Source organism: Schistocerca cancellata, chromosome 3, assembly GCF_023864275.1.
Source record: "Schistocerca cancellata isolate TAMUIC-IGC-003103 chromosome 3, iqSchCanc2.1, whole genome shotgun sequence".
NCBI lineage: Eukaryota > Metazoa > Arthropoda > Insecta > Orthoptera > Acrididae > Schistocerca > Schistocerca cancellata.
Window position 1 is genome coordinate 869,627,700 of NC_064628.1, and position 22,783 is coordinate 869,650,482.

The 22,783-nt window shown below is 39.6% G+C and overlaps 1 protein-coding gene across 4 annotated transcripts in view; it reads left to right on the forward strand.

The window, feature by feature from the left end:
* Window positions 1–22,783, forward strand: part of LOC126175928 (trifunctional purine biosynthetic protein adenosine-3) — a 90,245-nt gene that overhangs the window by 40,590 nt on the left and 26,872 nt on the right. For all 4 annotated transcript variants that reach the window (XM_049923003.1, XM_049923004.1, XM_049923005.1 and 1 more), the window contains exons 11-13: window positions 3,930–4,128; window positions 5,006–5,257; window positions 16,308–16,511. In XM_049923003.1, coding sequence (XP_049778960.1) covers window positions 3,930–4,128; window positions 5,006–5,257; window positions 16,308–16,511 — 655 coding nt within the window. The remainder of the gene's footprint in view (window positions 1–3,929; window positions 4,129–5,005; window positions 5,258–16,307; window positions 16,512–22,783) is intronic.

The following is a 22,783-nucleotide window of genomic DNA, read 5'->3' on the forward strand; positions in this document are numbered from 1 at the left end:
TGATGGAGCATACTTTGAATGAAGCACTCTTTATCATTCCTCTGTATTTAACTTTTTTTGTGCTGTTTTTTTCTGCTTACTGTATTGTCTCACTACTCATTTTTCCACTTAAAATGTTTCTCTTGTTCAGTCTATTGAAATTTTTCCATTGACCCATTATGAAGGCTACACTATAGGTTGTTATATAGCACACAACAGTACAAATTTTAAATGATCAACACTGCGGACCAAAGGACGTGTTATAGTATTATTGGAGTTCCTGAAAAATTAGAAGGGAATAGTAAACTTAAGCACAAGGAAAAGGGTGTCTTACTGCCCAGAGATTAGCTGTTGCAATAACAGCTTTATTTTAGGCAGTTTCGTATCCTATCTACAGCTAAGACTTCTCCTTGTTTCACATAATCTTCATGAGAAAAAAATGTCAAATGGAGACATCAGAGACATTAAGTTAGAAAAAAATATAAGAAAATTATATTAGTTTCCAATTTAGGAAAATGTAGAACCATTGGTAAATCAAACTGAAATATATTGGCTGACAGAGATAGAAAGCTTGTATTATGCATTTAATGTAAATAAGACTATAAATGAGACTATATTACAAACATTGTGCGTCTTTGGGCTATTGGTGAATGATTTATACCTATATCTACTGTCCATTGCTTCTTTTGTGTGTAAATTAATTGGCTTTCCTCCATACTATTGCATGTATTCCACTGTTTGGCTCCATTTAATAGAAATCAGAGTTAGTTTGTTTGTTTCCTTTTTTGTGTAATAGATACTTTACATGTGTGCCAAAACAAGTTTGATCAAATGATAAAAAAGACATATAGATCGGGGAAACGTTACCATGAACTTCTTTGTGAATCGTCTACTCCTTGGGAAAAGGAGAAGAAATATTGTACATACAAATTATAATTTTATGCAATTTATATATGTAACATCTGCATATGTTTAGTTTTGTTAGGTACATATGTAACAGGGTGTATCATGACTAATAGCATAAATGCATATATCTGAAAGTAAATGGCACTAGAGACAAAAAGGTCTCAGTAAACATAGGTTAGCTAATGAACTGTGTGCAAAATAATTGTGACTTTGTGGTTACTGTCCACCACTGACTTGATTCTGTTTTATGAAAAGGTAACTATTCTGTACAACATTTAAGAAAAGGTATTATAGATGCCTTGACGGGAGTGCAGGTATTTTGAATTAACACAACAGTGCACAGCTGTACTCATAGTTAAAGGAGGTGTTCAAAGTGTTGTCCTTGTACCCGGTGCAGGCCTGTACCCATCACTGCAATGAGTTTCAAATCCTTTCAAACATGCATGGAGCATTTCAAAAGTCTTATAAGCAGTGACAAGACTCTGTTTCATTTCATCAAATGTGTTAACGGGAATGGCATACACTAAACATTTAAATTGGCCTCAAACACAGAAATCCCTGTGATTCAGATCAGATGATCTTTGAGGTCAGGTACAGGTCCTCTTGGCCAAATTTATCTTTTGTCCACATCAGCGTATTAGATGTCATCTCACCATAGAAGCAAAATTTGCCAGTGCTCCATCTTGTATGTGGCATGTCCTCTGGCATTGCTCTAAAGCAACTTCCTCGAGCAACCCTGCAAGATAATGCCGCAGAAACCGAAAGTAATTCTGTCCATTGAGTGTGTTTGGTAACATACATGGCCCAATAAGATGATCATCTAGTACTCCTAGCCATCGACTCAGTGAGAAATGTCACTGATGTGGACACTCGTGCACAGCATGTGAATTGGAGCCTGGATGATCACAAATGTGATAACTAAACACACCATCACAGGTGAACCCTGCTTCATCTGTAAATAAAATGTTTGTCAAACATAAGGTTGCTTACAGCTTGTTGTTGCATCCACTGACAGAATTTAATCTAGGACCATAGTCCATCTCAGTAAGACCCTGAACTAATTGGAGGTGATATAGGTAAATTGCATTGCAATGCATTATTTTCCAACCACTACTATGGCTCATTCCAGGAAATTATGTTGCAAGTCTGCATGTCTACATTCCTGGAGAGTATTCGACTGTTTGCAGCATTACATCTTCAAGCACACACATAATTTGTGCAGACCTTCCTGCACCTAACAGCATGTGCAAAGTTTCTACTTTCTCAAAGGTGTACTCCTCATTTCTGTAATGTTCCATGTTACCAACACAACTGATGCTCTGCGAACAACTGACATGAGTGATACTCTGACTGTATACTGTACTGTCATATTCATTCTGCTTACAACTCCACCTCTTGAAAATGTAAACATAGGTCACACTGCGAAGCAGCATTTGGTGTTCACACAGAATGATGTTTGCACAGAATGGTAAACACAAAGTCGCAATTATCTCACAAATGGTTCATTTGCAGACCTATGTTTGTGTCTAGTATCGTGTACTTTCAACAGTATGCATTTTTCCTATTAATTATGATACACCCTGTATAAGTACTTTATCATATTCAAGTGTGAAAATTGTATACACACTTTGTCACGTACTTGTATTACTACTTCCAACAGTCTGGATGAAAATCAACACAAAAATTTTGTTTAGTAGTAATTTTAATATCCACACCATAAGATTGTGCTTCTTGCAAATGATAAAAGGTTTTAAACAGGAAACAGTACATAACTAATTATTTAGGATGTTAATTTTGATTAATTTGTTATATTTGTACATCATTCTTATTCATTGCAGAAGTTGTGGCGATTTTTTGGGTTATTTCGTATTCTTACTGGAACACGGAGATTTTAGTTTACAAATAATCTTTTTACAATCAAATTTTATTAAATTATTCATTTATTCATAAATAATTGGTTCATTAATTGACATAATTGTACCTTCAGCTATCTTCAACCGCGACAAATTTACCAATAGCAAACAGCTCTCTTCTTTGCCCTAACATAGGCTCTTAAATAAATGACAATGCATCATATTTTCAGTATTATTATAATCAATATTTTATCTGACTTACAGTGAACAGAAACTTGTGCAGATGAATTTACACATGACAGAAATGGTCAGCAGAAAACACAAACATTTTTACATAAAAAATTTTCCAATGCTAAATTTAAAAAAAGAATATTTTCAACAGATAATATTGAAATATGTAAATTTTCATTAGATATAAATACACGCCAATTCCCTTCAATAGCTGTGATTCAAATGGCAAATCTTTATCGTTCCAAATCTTTATCATCTTATAAAGAAAAGTGTTCCAAGTGACACTGAACACCAGAAATGAATTAACTGTTTACATTTTGAACAATTTTTTAAATGTTTTTCCATAGCCTTTGCCTCATATCTTCACAGGGTCAACATGTTAATTATTGGGTTTGGAAATTGTAGTTTAGAAGGCTGCCAGATGGCCTTCCTGTTGCTACCCCCTTCTCTCTTCCCCAAGAAGGACCTTGTGTACTCCAACTGTCGGTGTCTAGTGTTATCCCTTGTGAAAGTGTTTGAATGTTCTCTAAATGTTGGTGAAATGCGTTGCTGGTGTGGGATGTGGATGCCTGCCCTATATTCACCTAACTGAATGCAGGAAACCACATGAAAACCATATCCAGGCTGACCACACTCCACCCCTTGTGGGTAATCTGCTAGGCACATTTCATGTGGGGCCAGCATGCTTCCCAAAATCTGGGAAGTGATTTGCTAACACACGTCTATGGAGGCAGGTTTTTAAAAGACATGCACATAACTTCCATTACATTATTTTATGTTGTAAATTATATCCAATTTCATTAAATAATGATTAATGTAAGCTGTAAATATACAGTTATGTAATAAAAGATTATTGTTTATTGTATTCTAGAGTAGATGGATCTCAGTCTGTTACATGCATGTATTGGATGTATTACATTGCTTGATATTAACAAATGTGATTTACCACTACATGTGCAGGTTGCTCAGCAGTGTGGCATCCACTCAACAGTTGGTATTGATCTAGTTGCAATGTGTGTAAATGACATTCTTGCACAAGGAGCAGAACCACTTTTCTTTCTGGATTATTTTGCAACTGGTAATCTGAACGTTGATGTAGCTTCGCAAGTGGTTTCTGGTGTAGCTGAAGGTTGTCGCCTTGCAAATTGTGCTCTCATTGGTAATTAATAGAAAATATTTTTTCCAACTGCAAAGTTTTCAAAGAGCTTAAGATTGTTATGATACATAACTTTGTCATATTTATGTAATTGCTTTAATTGAATGTAACAATAAAATCTGTTGTATATGTTTGCAACCTTAGTGGCCATTGTCGTAATCCTTAGAGTTGTTTGGTCATATCATAATCCTCTTCAGAATTCTTGAATACTCAATGTTTAGGTCCCTCTGCTGGGACCAGAAACATCAAGTATGGTAGAGTTTTGAAGAAGAGTGTGACATAGCGTAACAACTTGCAAAATTTTACCATCAAAATTTGTTATCGCTTTTTTATGTGAAATGCTTATTTTGATATGAATATTCCATCTTCAGGATTGATGGTGCTTATTATAGAGAACTGATCAAGATTTTAATATGTAGGAGCTTTGGTCCTTAAGAGAATGATAGACCTGTTGTTTGAAAGTTAAAGTACAGAAAATGGTCAAAGTGCAAAAATATGTGAAGTTACGATATTCCTGCTGCTGTGGAACAAGAATGACAGGTATCTCATCAATTTACATATTTATGTACTTGACCATTTCCATTAACTTTCATAATATTTTCATGTATCTCATAAACTATGCCCATACCAATTGTTACACATTGAAATCTCAAGGATCCTCATATAGTAACCATTCTGGATTCTGAAGACTTGTATAATTATAGCAGAGCTGCTCTTTGATTATAATAATAAAGCAGCTCACAAACTTTATATGTTTGTCCATAAATTGTGTAATTTTTTTTTAAATCAGGACTGCCACTGTGTACTGAATTCATTCTTTCTATGGTTTTTAAAATAAATAATAGCTTCCAGTTAGCAATTCATTGGTTGTTATCCACAGGTGGTGAAACAGCTGAAATGCCGGGGCTTTATGCTGAAGGTGATTATGACCTGGCAGGTTTTGCTGTAGGAGCAGTCGAACGTAAAAAGTTGTTGCCATTGATGGATTCCATTATTCCTGGTGACATTGTTCTTGGATTGTCATCCAGTGGAATTCATAGCAATGGATTCAGTCTTGTGAGGAAAGTTGTTGAAAGATTTGGTGTGCAATATAGTAGCAAAGCACCATTCAGCAAGACAGGGAAGAGTTATGGTATGTGTCGTGGTGAAATAGAAAGTCTTATGCCTGTTTGTGTCTTTTCTTTCAGAATCTATAATTCTTTACTAACTTAGGATTATTTTTTCATTTTTTAAATCTTGTCTTTTGTTTCATGTTGTGACTATGAGTCAACATTTCCACAATGTTCATTTTGATTTATCACTTTGACTTGTTGACGTATCATGAAGAATTCCTTATGGACAACTGTAGAAGTAAAATAATGTTAAATATGAGTCATTAAATAGCATTCTACTTCTTTGCCATTTAGAACTAGAGTTAAAAAAAGGAAGAGATGCTACAGATATGAAACTTGATACAGATCAAACAATGGAAAATCCAGGATGGAATGTAACTTGATAGAAAATATTTGCAGTTTGATGAAGAAAGGTGAAACAAAGATAAAGCAGATGGCAACTGTCATGTTTTTGGGACAGTGATGTTGACTTACAGGATCATAGAGCATAGAGCAGACATGATCAATAATGTGAGAATTATAATATAAAGTGCTTACAGAAGACAATGGATTTATCAGAGGAAAATTCAGTTTATAAAACTATAAAATTGTGAGGACAGAATTAACCTCGGGTGGCAAAATTATTAATATAACCAATAGATACACATAAACATTCAAGAAATCGTTGTAACTTTAAGAAGTATTTGTTCCTAATTTTGGGAAAGGGATAGTTTGGGAAACATTGGAAAGGAAATTCAATTTATTCTGCTCCCAGAATGAGAGGGACCCACCTGTAGTGAGGATGAGGGCAGACAAAGATGAAAGGGGTAGGCTTCAGAGACAGGATAAAGTCAAAAATAGAAAGCACTGTGTTAGCTTCAGTTCAAAGTTGATGAAAGAGCAAAAAGTGAAGATGGATTAAGAAGAAAAAAAAGAAAAAAATGAAATGAACTGTACAGTGGATCTAGCCAGTTCGAGCTATTGAGAGTAATTCATCAACACGTTATTGAGAGTTAAAAATTTTCATTCATGTGTGTAACTGCAAGTAGGTTACAGACATAGTTTTCCAGCATGAGTTATTGCACTTCCTATGTGACACAAATGCCTGTCCTTCAGGACAGCAGCAGTTCTTTGTGGTAAAAGCTACTGACAGTTTATGCTTTCAGTGCCCTGTTGACTGCACTAAAGTTCCCACACCACTGACTAGCCAATAGTGAGGTCTGAGGAAGAAGTCATGTGGTTGCTACTGGTTGTGTCTTGGGGAGCAGAAGAAAGTGAAGTTGCACTCTTGGTGTCTAACTTTCTGATACGGCAGATGACCTCCTGCTATCAGTCTCCATGTTTACTGTCTCTGACCAGCCACCAACTAGTGCAGATTGAATCACCTTTCTCTCTTCTACCTGTTCCTGTATTTCATGAAAACAAACTGGTGGAAGCCCCTGGAGTCCAGCCTGGACAATGTACACCCTAATACCAGAATATGGTGAAAAGTTAGTTTTCATTCACCTCCCTTCTGGCACCTCCCTCTCCCACCATTGACACAGGCCGCCTCCACACAGGTGCAGTCCATACAAAGACAAAAACCATCTGAACGTGCCTTAAAGGCCCAGCGTTACTGACAGGCAGTCATGTCATTTCTCAGCCCTTAGGCATCACCGGATACAGTCCATACAGAGTAGTGGAGTTAAGAAGTAGATAGAAAAGGACATGGGATTAAAGAAATAAAAGATAATGAAATAAGATATAAAACAAATAAATATTATTACGATGCTGGTGATGAAAAAGAGGGAGGATTTTATGTTCAGGAGGGTGTTGCGGAGCAAAGATATCTTAGGTGTCAAGTACCCATCTCTGGAGTTCAGCAAAACTAATATCATGTGAAAGAGTCCAAATACCCTTATGATATGCCAGGCACTCAGACCCCTTTTAATGCTGTAGAGTATGTTCAGCAACAATGTGTTGGGTGTCCCCAAGCCTCACAGTTCTTCTGTGCCCACTCTTGATCTCAGCCAGTTTAAAGTGGTCTTTTCTCTCTAAAACACTGTGCAGTGGACATGCATTAGTCAATAAACATTACTGTGGTTTTGCAATTTGCTTTACATTCGATATTGTAGGATTTAACAGTGGTGGGGCTGGAGTAAGTGTTGGTGGATGAGTACATGATATAGATTTTACAACAGGAACATTTCTAAGCGTATAAATCTTGAAAACTCTGTTTTTGTTGTTGTTGTTGTTGTTGTTGTTGTTGTCATTGTCGTTGTCGAAACGTTGATGTAGAGATATTGGTCTGGGAGAGAGCACTTGGCTTGAGGAAGTTATAGCCTTGTTTTAGTAATGTATTGAGTCATTCAAGCCATGTGTGGTATTATATCAAGAGGCATGAATCTCTTAAAAAGAAAAAGAAAAGCAGGAACTGTATTATCAGAGGATGAGTGAGTTTACAAATAAAATCTGTGAGGTGTTTGTGAGAGAGGAAAGTTTGGAAGTGAAAGTGTTCTACATGTATGTGATTACTCTGCAGTTCACAATTAAGTGCCTGGCAAAGAATTCATAAAACCACCTTCAAGCTATTTCTCTAGTGTGTCACTCTCAAATAGTGCATGGGAAAAACTAACACTTAAATCTTTCTGTGTGAGCTCTGATTTCTCTTATTTTCTGATGATGATCACTCCCCTCCTGTGTAGGTGGGCACCAACAAAATATTTTCACACTCTGAGGAGAAAGTTGATGATCAAAATTTCATGAAAAGATCCTGCCATAATAAAAAACACTTTTGTTTTCTATGATTGCCACTCCCAATTCATGTATCATATCCATGGCAGTACTCCCCTATTTTGCAATAGTGCAAAAAGAGCTGCCCTTCTTTGAACTTTTCTGATGTTCTCTGTCGATTCTACCTGATGCAGATCCCACACTGCACAGCAATACTCCAGAAGAGGATGTACAAGTGTAGTCTAGGCAGTCTCTTCAGTAGAACTGTTGTACACTCCTGGAAATGGAAAAAAGAACACATTGACACCGGTGTGTCAGACCCACCATACTTGCTCCGGACACTGCGAGAGGGCTGTACAAGCAATGATCACACGCACGGCACAGCGGACACACCAGGAACCGCGGTGTTGGCCGTCGAATGACGCTAGCTGCGCAGCATTTGTGCACCGCCGCCGTCAGTGTCAGCCAGTGTGCCGTGGCATACGGAGCTCCATCGCAGTCTTTAACACTGGTAGCATGCCGCGACAGTGTGGACGTGAACCGTATGTGCAGTTGACGGACTTTGAGCGAGGGCGTATAGTGGGCATGCGGGAGGCCGGGTGGACGTACCGCCGAATTGCTCAACACGTGGGGCGTGAGGTCTCCACAGTACATCGATGTTGTCGCCAGTGGTCGGCGGAAGGTGCACGTGCCCGTCGACCTGGGACCGGACCGCAGCGACGCACGGATGCACGCCAAGACCGTAGGATCCTACGCAGTGCCGTAGGGGACCGCACCGCCACTTCCCAGCAAATTAGGGACACTGTTGCTCCTGGGGTATCGGCGAGGACCATTCGCAACCGTCTCCATGAAGCTGGGCTACGGTCCCGCACACCGTTAGGCCGTCTTCCGCTCACGCCCCAACATCGTGCAGCCCGCCTCCAGTGGTGTCGCGACAGGCGTGAATGGAGGGACGAATGGAGACGTGTCGTCTTCAGCGATGAGAGTCACTTCTGCCTTGGTGCCAATGATGGTCGTATGCGTGTTTGGCGCCGTGCAGGTGAGCGCCACAATCAGGACTGCATACGACAGAGGCACACAGAGCCAACACCCGGCATCATGGTGTGGGGAGCGATCTCCTACACTGGCCGTACACCACTGGTGATCGTCGAGGGGACACTGAATAGTGCACGGTACATCCAAACCGTCATCGAACCCGTCGTTCTACCATTCCTAGACCGGCAAGGGAACTTGCTGTTCCAACAGGACAATGCACGTCCGCATGTATCCCGTGCCACCCAACGTGCTCTAGAAGGTGTAAGTCAACTACCTTGGCCAGCAAGATCTCCGGATCTGTCCCCCATTGAGCATGTTTGGGACTGGATGAAGTGTCGTCTCACGCGGTCTGCACATCCAGCACGAACGCTGGTCCAACTGAGGCGCCAGGTGGAAATGGCATGGCAAGCCGTTCCACAGGACTACATCCAGCATCTCTACGATCGTCTCCATGGGAGAATAGCAGCCTGCATTGCTGCGAAAGGTGGATATACACTGTACTAGTGCCAACATTGTGCATGTTCTGTTGCCTGTGTCTATGTGCCTGTGGTTCTGTCAGTGTGATCATGTGATGTATCTGACCCCAGGAATGTGTCAATAAAGTTTCCCCTTCCTGGGACAATGAATTCACGGTGTTCTTATTTCAATTTCCAGGAGTGTATTTTCTCTGTGTTCTGGCAATAAATCACACTCTTTCGTTTGCTTTACCCACAACAGTATGTCATCTTTCCAATTTAAGTTATTTGTAATTGTAAACCATACTTAGTAACTCTGCTTTAGTGGCACAGTCATCAGTATCATCACCATTGTTCGTGCTGTGAAGGTATTGACTGTGTCTTTCCTTTGGTGTACTTTACATACAGCCAGAATCTCTTTGGATTTTCTGCCAGATTTTGAGACAGAGTTTCTTTGTGGAAAGTATTAAAGCCATCTTGCATTGAAATTTGTGATACATTTTGAGCTGTAAAATTCCATCAATCTTGAGAGTGTTGAATGATTCAGTGTTGGAACAGGTAACTTTGTCTTGGATGCTGACCTTGAAAGGTAGTGTTTGATATTGAAAGGGTGTCAAGTGCCAAAGTATAGGTATTGTAGTTTATTGGCGACTTTTGTGTGGATGGAGGTTTGGATGTGGGCAGCTGTAAAGTGGAAGTCAACATCAAAAATGGTGACTTTGGATTTGGAAAAGGATCATACTAACTCCCCCTCCCCATGAACCATGGACCTTGCCGTTGGTGGGGAGGCTTGCGTGCCTCAGCGTTACAGATGGCTGTACCGTAGGTGCAACCACAACGGAGAGGTATCTGTTGAGAGGCCAGACAAATGTGTGGTTCCTGAAGAGGGGCAGCAGCCTTTTCAGTAGTTGCAGGGGCAACAGTCTGGATGATTGACTGATCTGGCCTTGTAACAATAACCAAAACGGCCTTGCTGTGCTGGTACTGCGAACGGATGAAAGCAAGGGGAAACTACGGCCGTAATTTTTCCCGAGGGCATGCAGCTTTACTGTATGGTTAAATGATGATGGCATCCTCTTGGGTAAAATCTTCCTGAGGTAAAATAGTTCCCCATTCGGATCTCCGGGCGGGGACTACTCAAGAGGATGTTGTTATCAGGACAAAGAAAACTGGCGTTCTACGGATCAGAGCGTGGAATGTCATATCCCTTAATCGGGCAGGTTGGTTAGAAAATTTAAAAAGGGAAATGGATAGGTTAAAGTTAGATATAGTGGGAATTAGTGAAGTTCGGTGGCAGGAGGAACAACACTTCTGGTCAGGTGACTACAGAGTTATAAACACAAAATCAAATAGGGGTAATGCAGGAGTAGGTTTAATAATGAATAGGAAAAATAGGAATGTGGGTAAGCTACTACAAACAGCATAGTGAACGCATTATTGTGGCCAAGATAGATACGAAGCCCACGCCTACTACAGTAGTACAAGTTTATATGCCAACTAGCTCTGCAGATGATGAAGAAATTGAAGAAATGTATGATGAAATAAGAGAAATTATTCAGATAGTGAAGGGTGACAAAAATTTAATAGTCATGGGTGACTGGAATTCGGTAGTAGGAAAAGGGAGAGAAGGAAACATAGTAGGTGAATATGGATTGGGGCTAAGAAATGAAAGAGGAAGCCGCCTGGTAGAATTTTGCACAGAGCACAACTTAATCATAGCTAACACTTGGTTCAAGAATAATAAAAGAAGGCTGTATACATGGAAGAAGCCTGGAGATACTGACAGGTTTCAGATAGATTATCTAATGGTAAGATAGAGATTTAGGAACCAGGTTTGAAATTGTAAGACATTTCCAGGGGCAGATGTGGACTCTGACCACAATTTATTGGTTATGACCTGTAGATTAAAACTGAAGAAACTGCAAAAAGGTGGGAATTTAAGGAGATGGGACCTGAATAAACTGAAAGAACCAGAGGTTGTACAGAGTTTCAGGGAGAGCATAAGGGAACAATTGACAGGAATGGGGGAAAGAAGTACAGTAGGAGAAGAATGGGTAGCTTTGAGGGATGAAGTAGCGAAGGCAGCAGAGGATCAACTAGGTAAAAAGACAAGGGCTAGTAGAAATCCTTGGGTAACAGAAGATATATTGAATTTAATTGATGAAAGGAGAAAATATAAAAATGCAGTAAATGAAGCAGGCAAAAAGGAATACAAATGTCTCAAAAATGAGATCGACAGGAAGTGCTAAATGGCTAATCAAGGATGGCTAGGCGACAAATGTAAGGATGTAGAGGCTTATCTCACTAGGGGTAAGATAGATACTGCCTACAGGAAAATTAAAGAGACCTTTGGAGATAAGAGAACCACTTGCATGAACATCAAGAGCTCAGATTGAAACCCAGTTCTAAGCAAAGAAGGGAAAGCAGAAAGGTGGGAGGAGTATATGGAGGGTCTATACAAGGGCGATGTACTTGAGGACGATATTATGGAAATGGGAGAGGATGTAGATGAAGATGAAATGGGACATATGATACTGCGTGAAGAGTTTGACAGAGCACTGAAAGACCTGAGTCAAAACAAGGCCCCCGGAGTAGACAACATTCCATTGGAACTACTGACGGCCTTGGGAGAGCCAGTCCTGACAAAACTCTACCATCTGGTGAGCAAGATGTATGAAACAGGCGAAATACCCTCAGACTTCAAGAAGAATATAATCATTCCAATCCCAAAGGAAGCAGCGGTTGACAGATGTGAAAATTACCGAACTATCAGTTTAATAGGTCACAGCTGCAAAATACTAACGCAAATTCTTTACAGACGAATGGAAAAACTGGTAGAAGCCGACCTTGGGGAAGATCAGTTTGGATTCCGTAGAAATATTGGAACACGTGAGGCAATACTGACCCTACGACTCATCTTAGAAGCTAGGTTAAGGAAGGGCAAACCTACATTTCTAGCATTTGTAGACTTAGAGAAAGCTTTTGACAATGTTGACTGGACTACTCTCTTTCAAATTCTGAAGGTGGCAGGGGTAAAATACAGGGAGTGAAAGGGTATTTACAATTTGTACAGAAACCAGATGGGAGTTATAAGAGTCGAGGGGCATGAAAGGGAAGCAGTGGTTGGGAAGGGAGTGAGACAGGGCTGTAGCCTATCCCCGATGTTATTCAATCTGTATATTGAGCAAGCAGTGAAGGAAACAAAAGAAAAATTCGGAGTAGGTATTAAAATCCACGAAGAAGAAATAAAAACTTTGAGGTTCGCCGATGACATTGTAATTCTATCAGAGACAGCAAAGGACTTGGAAGAGCGGTTGAACGGAATGGATGGTGTCTTGAAGGGAGGATACAAGATGAACATCAACAAAAGCAAAACGAGGATAATGGAATGTAGTCGAATTAAGTCGGGTGATGCTGAGGGATTTAGATTAGGAAATGAGACATTTAAAGTAGTAAATGAGTTTTGCTATTTGGGGAGCAAAATAACTGATGATGGTCAAAGTAGAGAGGATATAAAATGTAGACTTGCAGTGGCAAGGAAAGCGTTTCTGAAAAAGAGAAATTCGTTAACATCGAGTATAGATTTAAGTGTGAGGGCGTCATTTATGAAAGTATTTGTATGAAGTCTAGCCATGTACGGAAGTGAAACATGGACGATAAATAGTTTGGACAAGAAGAGAATAGAAGCTTTTGAAATGCGGTGCTACAGAAGAATGCTGAAGATTAGATGGGTAGATCACATAACTAATGAGGAAGTATTGAATAGGATTGGGGAGAAGAGAAGTTTGTGGCACAACTTGACTAGAAGAAGGTATCGGCTGGTAGGACATGTTCTGAGGCATCACGGGATCACCAATTTAGTATTGGAGGGCAGCGTGGAGGGTAAAAATCGTAGAGGGAGACCAAGAGATGAATACACTAAGCAGATTCAGAAGGATGTAGGTTGTGGTAGGTACTGGGAGATGAAGAGGCTTGTACAGGATAGAGTAGCATGGAGAGCTGCATCAAACCAGTCTCCTGACTGAAGACCACAACAACAACAACATATTAACTTGAGTTGGGAAAAGCAGTAAAGCTGTTGCACAAAGTGGTGGAGTTCTTCACCATGCATGCAGACCGCAAATGTATTGTTATTAAATCTTTTCTGACCCAGCAGCACCACCTTTTGTGTCTTGAGGAATGCCTCTTTCATGTGGTGCTTTAAAAGGTTGGGAAACTGGTTCCCATAAAGGCCTCTCCCCTTATCCATTTGTGAGTTCACAGGTGAAGTATTTATGGGTAAGGATGAAGTGAATTAATTTCAAAACAAACAATGTTTTTGGAAGACTTTCAGGAGGACGTTGGGAGCAATATTGTTCTAGCACTGAGAGGCCATTTGTATGCAGTACATTTGTCTAGAGTGAGGTCGTATCGATAGTGTTAAGAAGGGTTCCATGTGGAAGAGGGCTGAGAATGATACTGAGATGTTCCAGGAAGTGGTTGATTTCTTTTGTGTGAATTATGGGCTGTGTGTGATGGATTGGAAGTGCTGGTCAACCATGGCTGAGATTTGTTCAGCAGAAACTTTGAAGCCAGCTGCTGTAGGACATTGGGATTGTTGTTTATGAATAATTTGGAAAGGGGATAGAAAGTCTGGATGAACAGAATGAGGTCATTATGAACAGTTTTGTATGTGAGGTGTCCAGGGGCCAACAATTTCTCATCCCTGCTGCTCCTCAGTATTATTGTCATTCTTTAGTTTACTCTTGATCCATTTTCTGTGCTCCTTTGACTCTTCGTTCTGTTAAACAGGCCTTGCAACTCTGTGTTAATTGTGTCATGATATCCTTTCACCCTGAATTGTAATCCCTCTTCTAAATCTTTATTTTATTTCCTTTTTTGCTTCTTTGATATGTAGGTTGAACAATACAGAAGAAAGTTTGAATTCCTACTTTATACCATTTTTACTTTTAGAAATTTTCTCTCGGTATTCCATTCTTATTATTCATTCTCCATATAGTCTCAAAGTAAAGTTACAATCTCCACTTTCTTTTAAACCATCTGTGCTCCTGACTCTAACTAGATTTTTATGATTGTTGCATTCATTGTTTTGTTACTTTCCCCCTTTATTGTATTGTTCTGTCAATGCCTTTTCTTTTAGTGATGTAGTTTGATCTTTACCTTTCTGTCAATGGCCATTGTTTCTTTAAAGATATTTTCAAAATATTAGCACTTTACATTCTTCTGATGTTGACATGTATTTTTCTTTTTCATTCAATATCATTTTTTTAAATTTTATATAAGATTGCATTTGTTACAAGGAAACAATGTCTGGCCAGTACATCCCTTCAGGAAGTGTAATTCCAATTACTGATAATAAACGTATTCAGCAGGAAAAGTAACTATACCTGACTTTCTCAATCATTAGTTTCTTCCTTGGTAAGGAAAGAGGGATAGATGAGGAAAGGTTTGAAAGGAAAATGGATCAGTCAGACCACAGGGTTATAGGGAACCGATTTATTGTTTGTTCCTTCACAAACCTACACTTCTTTCCTCCCAGAGAGAGGCACTAACAGTTTTCAAATCTATCTACAGTTTGCTCAACATTTGAATTTGTTTATCTGGCAACACCTGGAGATAAGTACTGGTCAGCCATGGTGTCTATCTGCAATTTTAAAATTTTCTCAAATCAGTGTGTCTTTTCATGAGATTACTTTTAGCATCATTACTTCCTCATAAATGCTTCAATGTGTTTAATAATAATGTAGCGAGTTTCCTTCTTGCAATATTTTTAACCTGTATGCCTCTCTCCTTCTCATGTTGTCATGCCCGTTCATGTTTTTTTTTTTTTTTTTTTCTGGTAATAATTGTTGTATGACTGCATGAATTGAATTGTCAACATCTTAAACTCAACTGCTGCCATTTCTTTGTTTTTACTCTACACATTTTTATCTTCATTTGTAACTGACAAGGGAGGGATACCAACTGTGAATTGCAGATTTGGATGAAATTTTGCGCAGGCTTTAATCATTTAACAAATTTAACTTGTTTTAAAGTCTTTTTGTCGTGTCTGTCTGTGACTCAGCATCTCTGTTACATGGTGAGTAGCAACTATCTTTTCGTAATATTGTCATTATTCCATCTTGGATTTTCCATTGTTTCATTTTTTTAAAAAAATAGACCTGTATTTCAGCTTTTGATTAAACTCTCAAAAGTTTTTGAGAAAACTGATATAGTTTTATGTATTATCCCAATAACTACACTTGCTAGGTGATCTAGTCTCATAGACTAGTGGTGAGTGCACAATGCTCTGAAAGGATAAGTCTATCTGTTCATCTTGCAAAAACTTTCTTCATTAGATAAAATATCTTTTTGACAAAACAATCAGCATTTTAATATCATAAATAATTTTATTCATTTTATGTGGAAGAACTGCTAAAGTTGGTCTTTTTTTTTTTACAACATTCGGTGCAGCGAAGGTTTGACGTGTGAAAAATTTCATCCAAATCCACGGTACACAATTGGTTGCTGTTGTAATCCTATAGTATGAGTTCATGTAATCAAATAGTGTGCGATCTAAATGCCTCAACGGCTGGTGTTGAGATTGCAGATTTGCCTTAGAGACTTTTTATTTGTGTAATGTATAGTTATGATACTTTGTGCTGTTCTATACTTTTTTCAATGTTACAATCAATCTCTTCATGTGGAGCAGAATAAAACTTGTTTGGTGTTACTTCTGATATTGTGTCTGTACAATGTTACAACAGTAGCCTTGCCCTGAAAGACTTAACTTAGGCTTGTAATAATTGATACAACCCATTCCAATGTTTAATGATCAACTGCAGTACCATATCAAACTGGTAGCAAGGTATGACAGAAAATTTTAGTGAATGTCATTGTCTCATTATAGGTGAAGAATTCTTAACACCAACAAAAATTTATGTGAAGGGCTTGCTGAAAGTACTACAGAGTGGAAAAGTCAAAGCTCTGGCCCACATAACAGGTGGTGGGCTGATTGAAAATATACCCCGTGTATTGCCTGATGGCACTGGAGTAAGATTGGATGCTGCTTCTTGGGAAATACCTCCTGTCTTCGGTTGGATAGCAGCAGCAGGTAGGCAGTGATTTTCAGTCTTACTTCACAATTAATCAAAACTATATTTACCTAGGAATTGTGCTGTTACATTTTTTAAAACTGATACTTTCATAATTATGAATGAGTTGAAATTTGCTCATCAAATGATAAAGCTAATTTGTTGGTAAAATTAGTTAATAGGTTCTGTTTTTAAAACATTCATTGGCTGCTTATATTTTTCTTGATATCTGGCTACTGCAATTAATTTTGGTGGGCTTAGTTTGAATAGATTGAACTATATATTCAACATTCAGTTCTGGATAAAAAGGCCTCATCTAGTCTTCAGCTATAAGCATTCATGTTGCTCCAATGTGTTTTCTGGTGTCATCACCCACTTTCCACTAGGTTGGTATCTCAATCTTCTTTCATCTCTTGATATCACAAAGTATGTCATTGGTATACTTGCCATTCATTTATGTGGATTCATGTCCAAACCACCTCTCTTTCATTTTCATTGTAGTCATACTTAATCATCCATGTCCTACAATCCTATACCATCATTTAGTTTGTTTAGTACATATTTCTTTTCTTGCAAGTTCTTTGGAAAACTACCTCATTTCCTACCTTCTCAGTCCACTTAATTTTCAGCATACTTCTGTAATACCACATCTCAAATGGTTTGACCTTTCCTTTTCTGGTTTTCCTACAATCAATAATTCACTTACACACAATTCTGTGTTCCAGACTACAGTCTCAAATACATCTTCACGAAGTTGAAACTGTTCTAACCCAAGAACACTGTAATTTACTGCTCGTACAGTACACACATGTGGAAGACAACGTACAATACAATTAGGTATACACAAGTGGCGGGTGGAGGCTTGCACTCTGGCCTATATATTCATTAGATCCAGCAGGGGACACAACCAGCAGGCTGAATGCGCAACTGCTGTCGTATTAGCAGGCTGAGTGGCCACTAGTGGCTGAGTGAAGCACAAAGTTCACATGCGAACAGTGAAGTGGTGCACACACAGAATTGGTAGTTACAGCACTCCCTTTCCTTTGTGAAGAAGTGACCACTGTGCTCACATGCATCTCTTGTGTGGTCAACGTAGGTTGTTAAGCCACTCAATGCATTGCCATCGCCGCGTAGGGTCGGGTGCGGTGCCTGCTCCCCACCCTCTCCCTCCCCTCCCTTTGTGAGAGGCTGTATGGAACAACAGGCGAGACTAGTGCATCATCCCCTTCCACATCTGTGTCCAACCCCAGGGAAGGAGGTTGTGGCGAAGGCGGCGGAATATTTGGTGCCGGCTGCGATGGAGTAGCTGTGCTCCCCAGCAGCTGAAGGGGGCACCCACAGCAGAGGAGACAGTTGCAGAAATGGCGGGAGCAGCAGCAGAGAAAATGAGGGTACTGGCTATGATTCGGGAGATGGCTAGGCAGACGGGGATGCAGTGAAGGCAGAAGTGCACCCAATGCACAGCTGCCCACGCAAGGTTGTAGCTGGTTGATATTCCTGACATCCATCCGTCAGCCATGTCGACAATGAAGATGCGTCATCCACAAATACTCTCAATTACTGGTGACACCTGTTTTGGCCGGTGGCCAAACCCGTGAGCCCAAACAGCTAGGACAGGCTGGGAATGTGGTGCTGGTACCAGCACCGGCAGACAGCTTGGTGTCAGCCAAAGAAGATGTAGCAGAGACTGGGGCTGATAGCCATGCAAAAACTCCTCCACACACTTATCCCCAACATGTGTGAACTCATAAGTAGTGAGGAACCAGTCAAGAGCTACTTCTGGTGACACATCCAAAACGTACTTTATAATCTGAGTCTTAAATGTTTGTACTAGTCATTCTGCTTCCCCATTCAATTGAGGTGGAAAGGAGAAGCTGTGACATGGCAGATATGGTGTCTTTTCTTTCTTTCTTTTTTGTCAGTAACTAATGTATACATTGCAAAAATTTTTGACAAAGCAGAGACCATTGCCACCGAAAAAGTAGACAGACAACACAAAACACAGGGAAACTTAGAATAAGCATCAGTTGCAACAACTGAGTAGAAATATAAGAAAGATCCCACAAAATCTATATTAATTTATTTTCAAGGCTATGGATCTGGCCACGGTGACAAAGAAGCACAGGAAGCTGCATTATCGGTGGCACACTGTGGGCTGACTGCCTGGTCCAAAAACATGTCTGCATCCTAATGTTGCACTGTAGGTTGAAATATATCTCATAATCATATCATGAAAGGAAAAGAGCCCACCACTTTAAGTGATATGCGGCTTTATCTGGCAAAGACTGAAGGCAAAACGTAGACCCGTAAAGAAAAATATGAAATGTTTTTAGAACATACACAATTGCCAAAGCCTCTTTCTCCATCTCAAAATAGCGCTGTTGCTCTATATTTAAGGATTTAGAGCCATATGCAATAGGGTGTTCAGAGCTGTCCACGTACTTATGAGCAAGGAAAGTGTCAATGGCAAACTGAGACCTGTCTATCGCTAACACAAGGTGCTGGCCCAGCTGAAAAGTGGCCTACAGCTTAAATTTCCCAGTCATAAGCCAGAGACCAGTGGAAAGGAACACCTTTATATAATATTGCATGGAGTGGTTGTGCCACATTATCAGCATCAGGTATGAATTTGTATTAGTATGCAATTTTGTCTAAAACTGCCTGTAATTCCTTGATGGACGTGGGCTGTGGCAGCGCGGCAATAGCATCGTTGTGCTGGTGCAATGGTTTCACATGTGACACTTCGAAACACAAATAAGTAATGGATGGTTGAAAAACTGTGTCTTGGCTGAATTACACTTTGACCCTGCAGACTGTAAAACAGAAAATAGAGCATGAAGGTTCTGTAAGGCACCAGGCATTACTATGTCATCTAAATAGTTGATGCAGCCTGGAACTGATGGAATAAGTTGCTCTGAAAAGTAATGAAAAATAGCTGGTGCGTTTGCCACACCAAAAGGCAAAGATTGGTATTGATAAAGCCCAAAGGGGGCATTGATTACTAGAAGGCATTTAGATTCCTTGTCGAACAGTAGCTGTAAATGTGCCTCTGCCAAGTCAGTCTCTGAAAAATTATGGCCCCCAATAATTTTGCTAGCAGCTCATCAGGGCATGACAAAAGATAGGTTTCAGTGCTTGACTGTGTGTTAATAGTTTTATAAAATCACCAGAGAGCCATAATTTACTGATAGGTTTTTTGATTATCGCCAATGGTGCTGACCGTTCACTGGATGAATAACATCAAGGGATTAAAGACAATCTAATTCTGCTTTTACTTGATTCCGTAAAGTTACTGGTACTGAGTGGGCCCAGGAAAAGTGGAGTTGGGCATACTGTTTCATCATAATATTAGCCTGAAATTGTGTTGCACAACCCTGTCATGGAGAAAATAGAGAGGAAAATTTGGCACAGAGAGCATCCCAACTGTTGATATGGAACTTGATCAGAAACCAAAAGCACTTCATCATCACTGGAGAATTCAAACAGTTTAAAAGCGTCCAAACGAAACAGATTTCCAGTGTCAGCATTGTTCACAACTAGTGATGCTAATGAATGAACCACAGTCTTGTGAGTCAAAAGTGCAGAAAACCGTCCAAGAATTGGGGATCTGTTGTTTGTTAAAACTCACCAGCCTCCATTGCACAGGAGTTAAGAGGGGGAGAGCCCAAGTCCACATGAGTCTAAGAATTCACAAATGTAGCTTGTGCACCCATCTCCATCTGCAGTCTCAGACACACATCAGTGTATAGCTTGCTTTGAGACACCATCACTGCTGACATATTGTTGGAGAGGAGTTACATACAGAAGCAATGTCTCCTTTCTTATAGCACCTGTTACATGTTGTCCAGCACTTGGGACGCATGGTACATGAATTATTTAGAAACAGTATGGGCATGAAGGCAGTGGAGCACGAAGCTGTCACTGTTGTGACTGGACTTTTTTTGTTGCAAATGCTGATTATCTATACGGTGCTGAGATGTCTGTTGTGCTGCTACAAAAGCTTCCCCATTCCATTTAAAACTAGCTGAATGCTGGGAGGGGTAGGAGGAACTGATTTCTGAAACTTTGGACCAGACTTCTATCTTTATGTTTAATACATGTGTAAGCATAGGAATTGCACACTGTAAAGCTTGCTCTTGAACTTCCCTATCAGGAGCAAGATGTACCAGGTGTACAGGCATGAAATGAGCGTTAAGATACAAATGTGTCGATAGGGAACATATATATATATATATATATATATATATATTTTTTTTTTTTTTTTTTTTTTTTTTTTTATGACATCTGTCAAAGATATGTAGTATACATCAAGTCATGGAACAAACAACATAATGTGTTTTCATCGTGTTAACAATGTCAAATTTTGTACCAGAAAGTGACGATTTGCGGAAAGCATTAAGTTTTTTGTTTTCATTTGGAAAAAAAAGAAAGAAAAAGAAAAAAAAAAGTTCTGCAGAGTCGCATGAATGCTTGTCGAGGCATATGGTGATCATGCTCTATCAGAAGCAACATGCAAAAGATGGTTTCAACGGTTCAGAAATAATGATTTTGATGTAAGAAATGAAGAACATGGAAGACCATCAAAAAAGTTTGAAGACGCCGAATTGCAAGCAATATTGGATGGAGATGATACTTTGAGTCAGAAGCAAATGGCAGCAATGCTAAATGTTGCACAACAAACAATTTCCGACCATTTGAAAGCTATGGGAAAGATTCAAAAGGGTGGAAAATGGGTGCCACATGAATTGAATGAAAGACAGATGAAAAACCGAAAAACCATTTGTCAAATTTTGCATCAAAGACATGAAAGAAAATCAATTTTGCATCAAATTGTTACTGGCGATGAAAAATGGATTTGTTTTAAGAATCCTAAACGGGGAAAATCATGGGTTAATCCGGGGCAACCATCAACGTCGATTGCAAAACCAGATCGATTCGGCAAGAAGACAATGTTCTCTGTCTGATGGGATCAGAAAGGTGTGGTGTATCATGAGCTTCTAAAACCCGGTGAAACTGTGAATACTAATCGCTACAGACAACAGATGATCAATTTGAACTATGCATTGATCAAAAAAGACCAGAATGGGCCAGAAGACATGGCAAAGTAATTTTTTTACACGACAATGCACCTGCACACAAAGCAAAACTGGTTCAGGATACAATCAAAACACTTGGCTGGGAGCTGCTACCCCATCCACCGTATTCACCAGACTTGGCCCCTTCTGACTACCATTTGTTTTCATCAATGGGACACACATTGGCTGAGGAACACTTCGATTCCTACGAAGAAGTCGAAAATTGGGTGTCTGATTGGTTTGCTTCAAAAGACGAACATTTCTATTGGCGTGGTGTCCACAAATTGCCAGAAAGGTGGTCAAAATGTATAGAAAGCAATGGTCAGTACTTTGAATAAAATGTTTTTACTTTTCAATTCAAAATTAGTGCTTCATTGTCACCAAAAAAACTCTCATTTCATACCGCTACGCCTGGTATGATTGCGTCTTGAACCATTTGATCTGCATGGGATTCCGTATGAACATTTGTCACAAAATTATGACGGCAGCTAAGTTCATGTAGTTCTGCTACTCATGCCCTATGTGACTGTTTTGGCAGTGGTAAAACTCCACACGAGCAACAATAATGTGAGTATGTTTACAGTGATAGGTAGAACATAACTCATGCACCTGATAAAAAGAAAGACTTGAAGATTCTTCTAAGGGGGCGAGCTGACACAACAACTGTTACCCACGAGGTGAAATCCATGGTAAAAAAAGGGCCTTGCACAAGTTTACATCTGTTACCCTAAATACCTGGAAATATTGCCACAGATATGTTTTGTAAGTGTCCCAGTCTTCTTCAGCGTCATGGTATGCAGGCAACATTGTAAGTGTTGAACACTCTAATTTATTGCTTGAGCAGTACACACACATGGAAGACAATGTACAATACAATTAGCTATACACACGTGGCTGGTGGAACCTACCACTCCGGCCCCTGTATTCATTAGTTTCAACAGGGGGTGCAGTCGGCAGGCTGCTGTCATATTAGCAGGCTGAATCAAGCACAAACTTCACACAAGAACTATGAAGTGGCACACACAAAATTGGTAGTTACAGCAGAAACCTATGTTCTTTTGGTGAGGAATATTCTCATTGACTGTGGAATCTGCTTCTTACATCTTTCTGGATTTCATTTACTATGTGGTCTGTAATTTTGATGTTAAGTTTCTTGTTGTGTCCGTCATGCAGAATTTGATTCCAAGGTTTTATAAATCCTTCATTTCATTTATTTC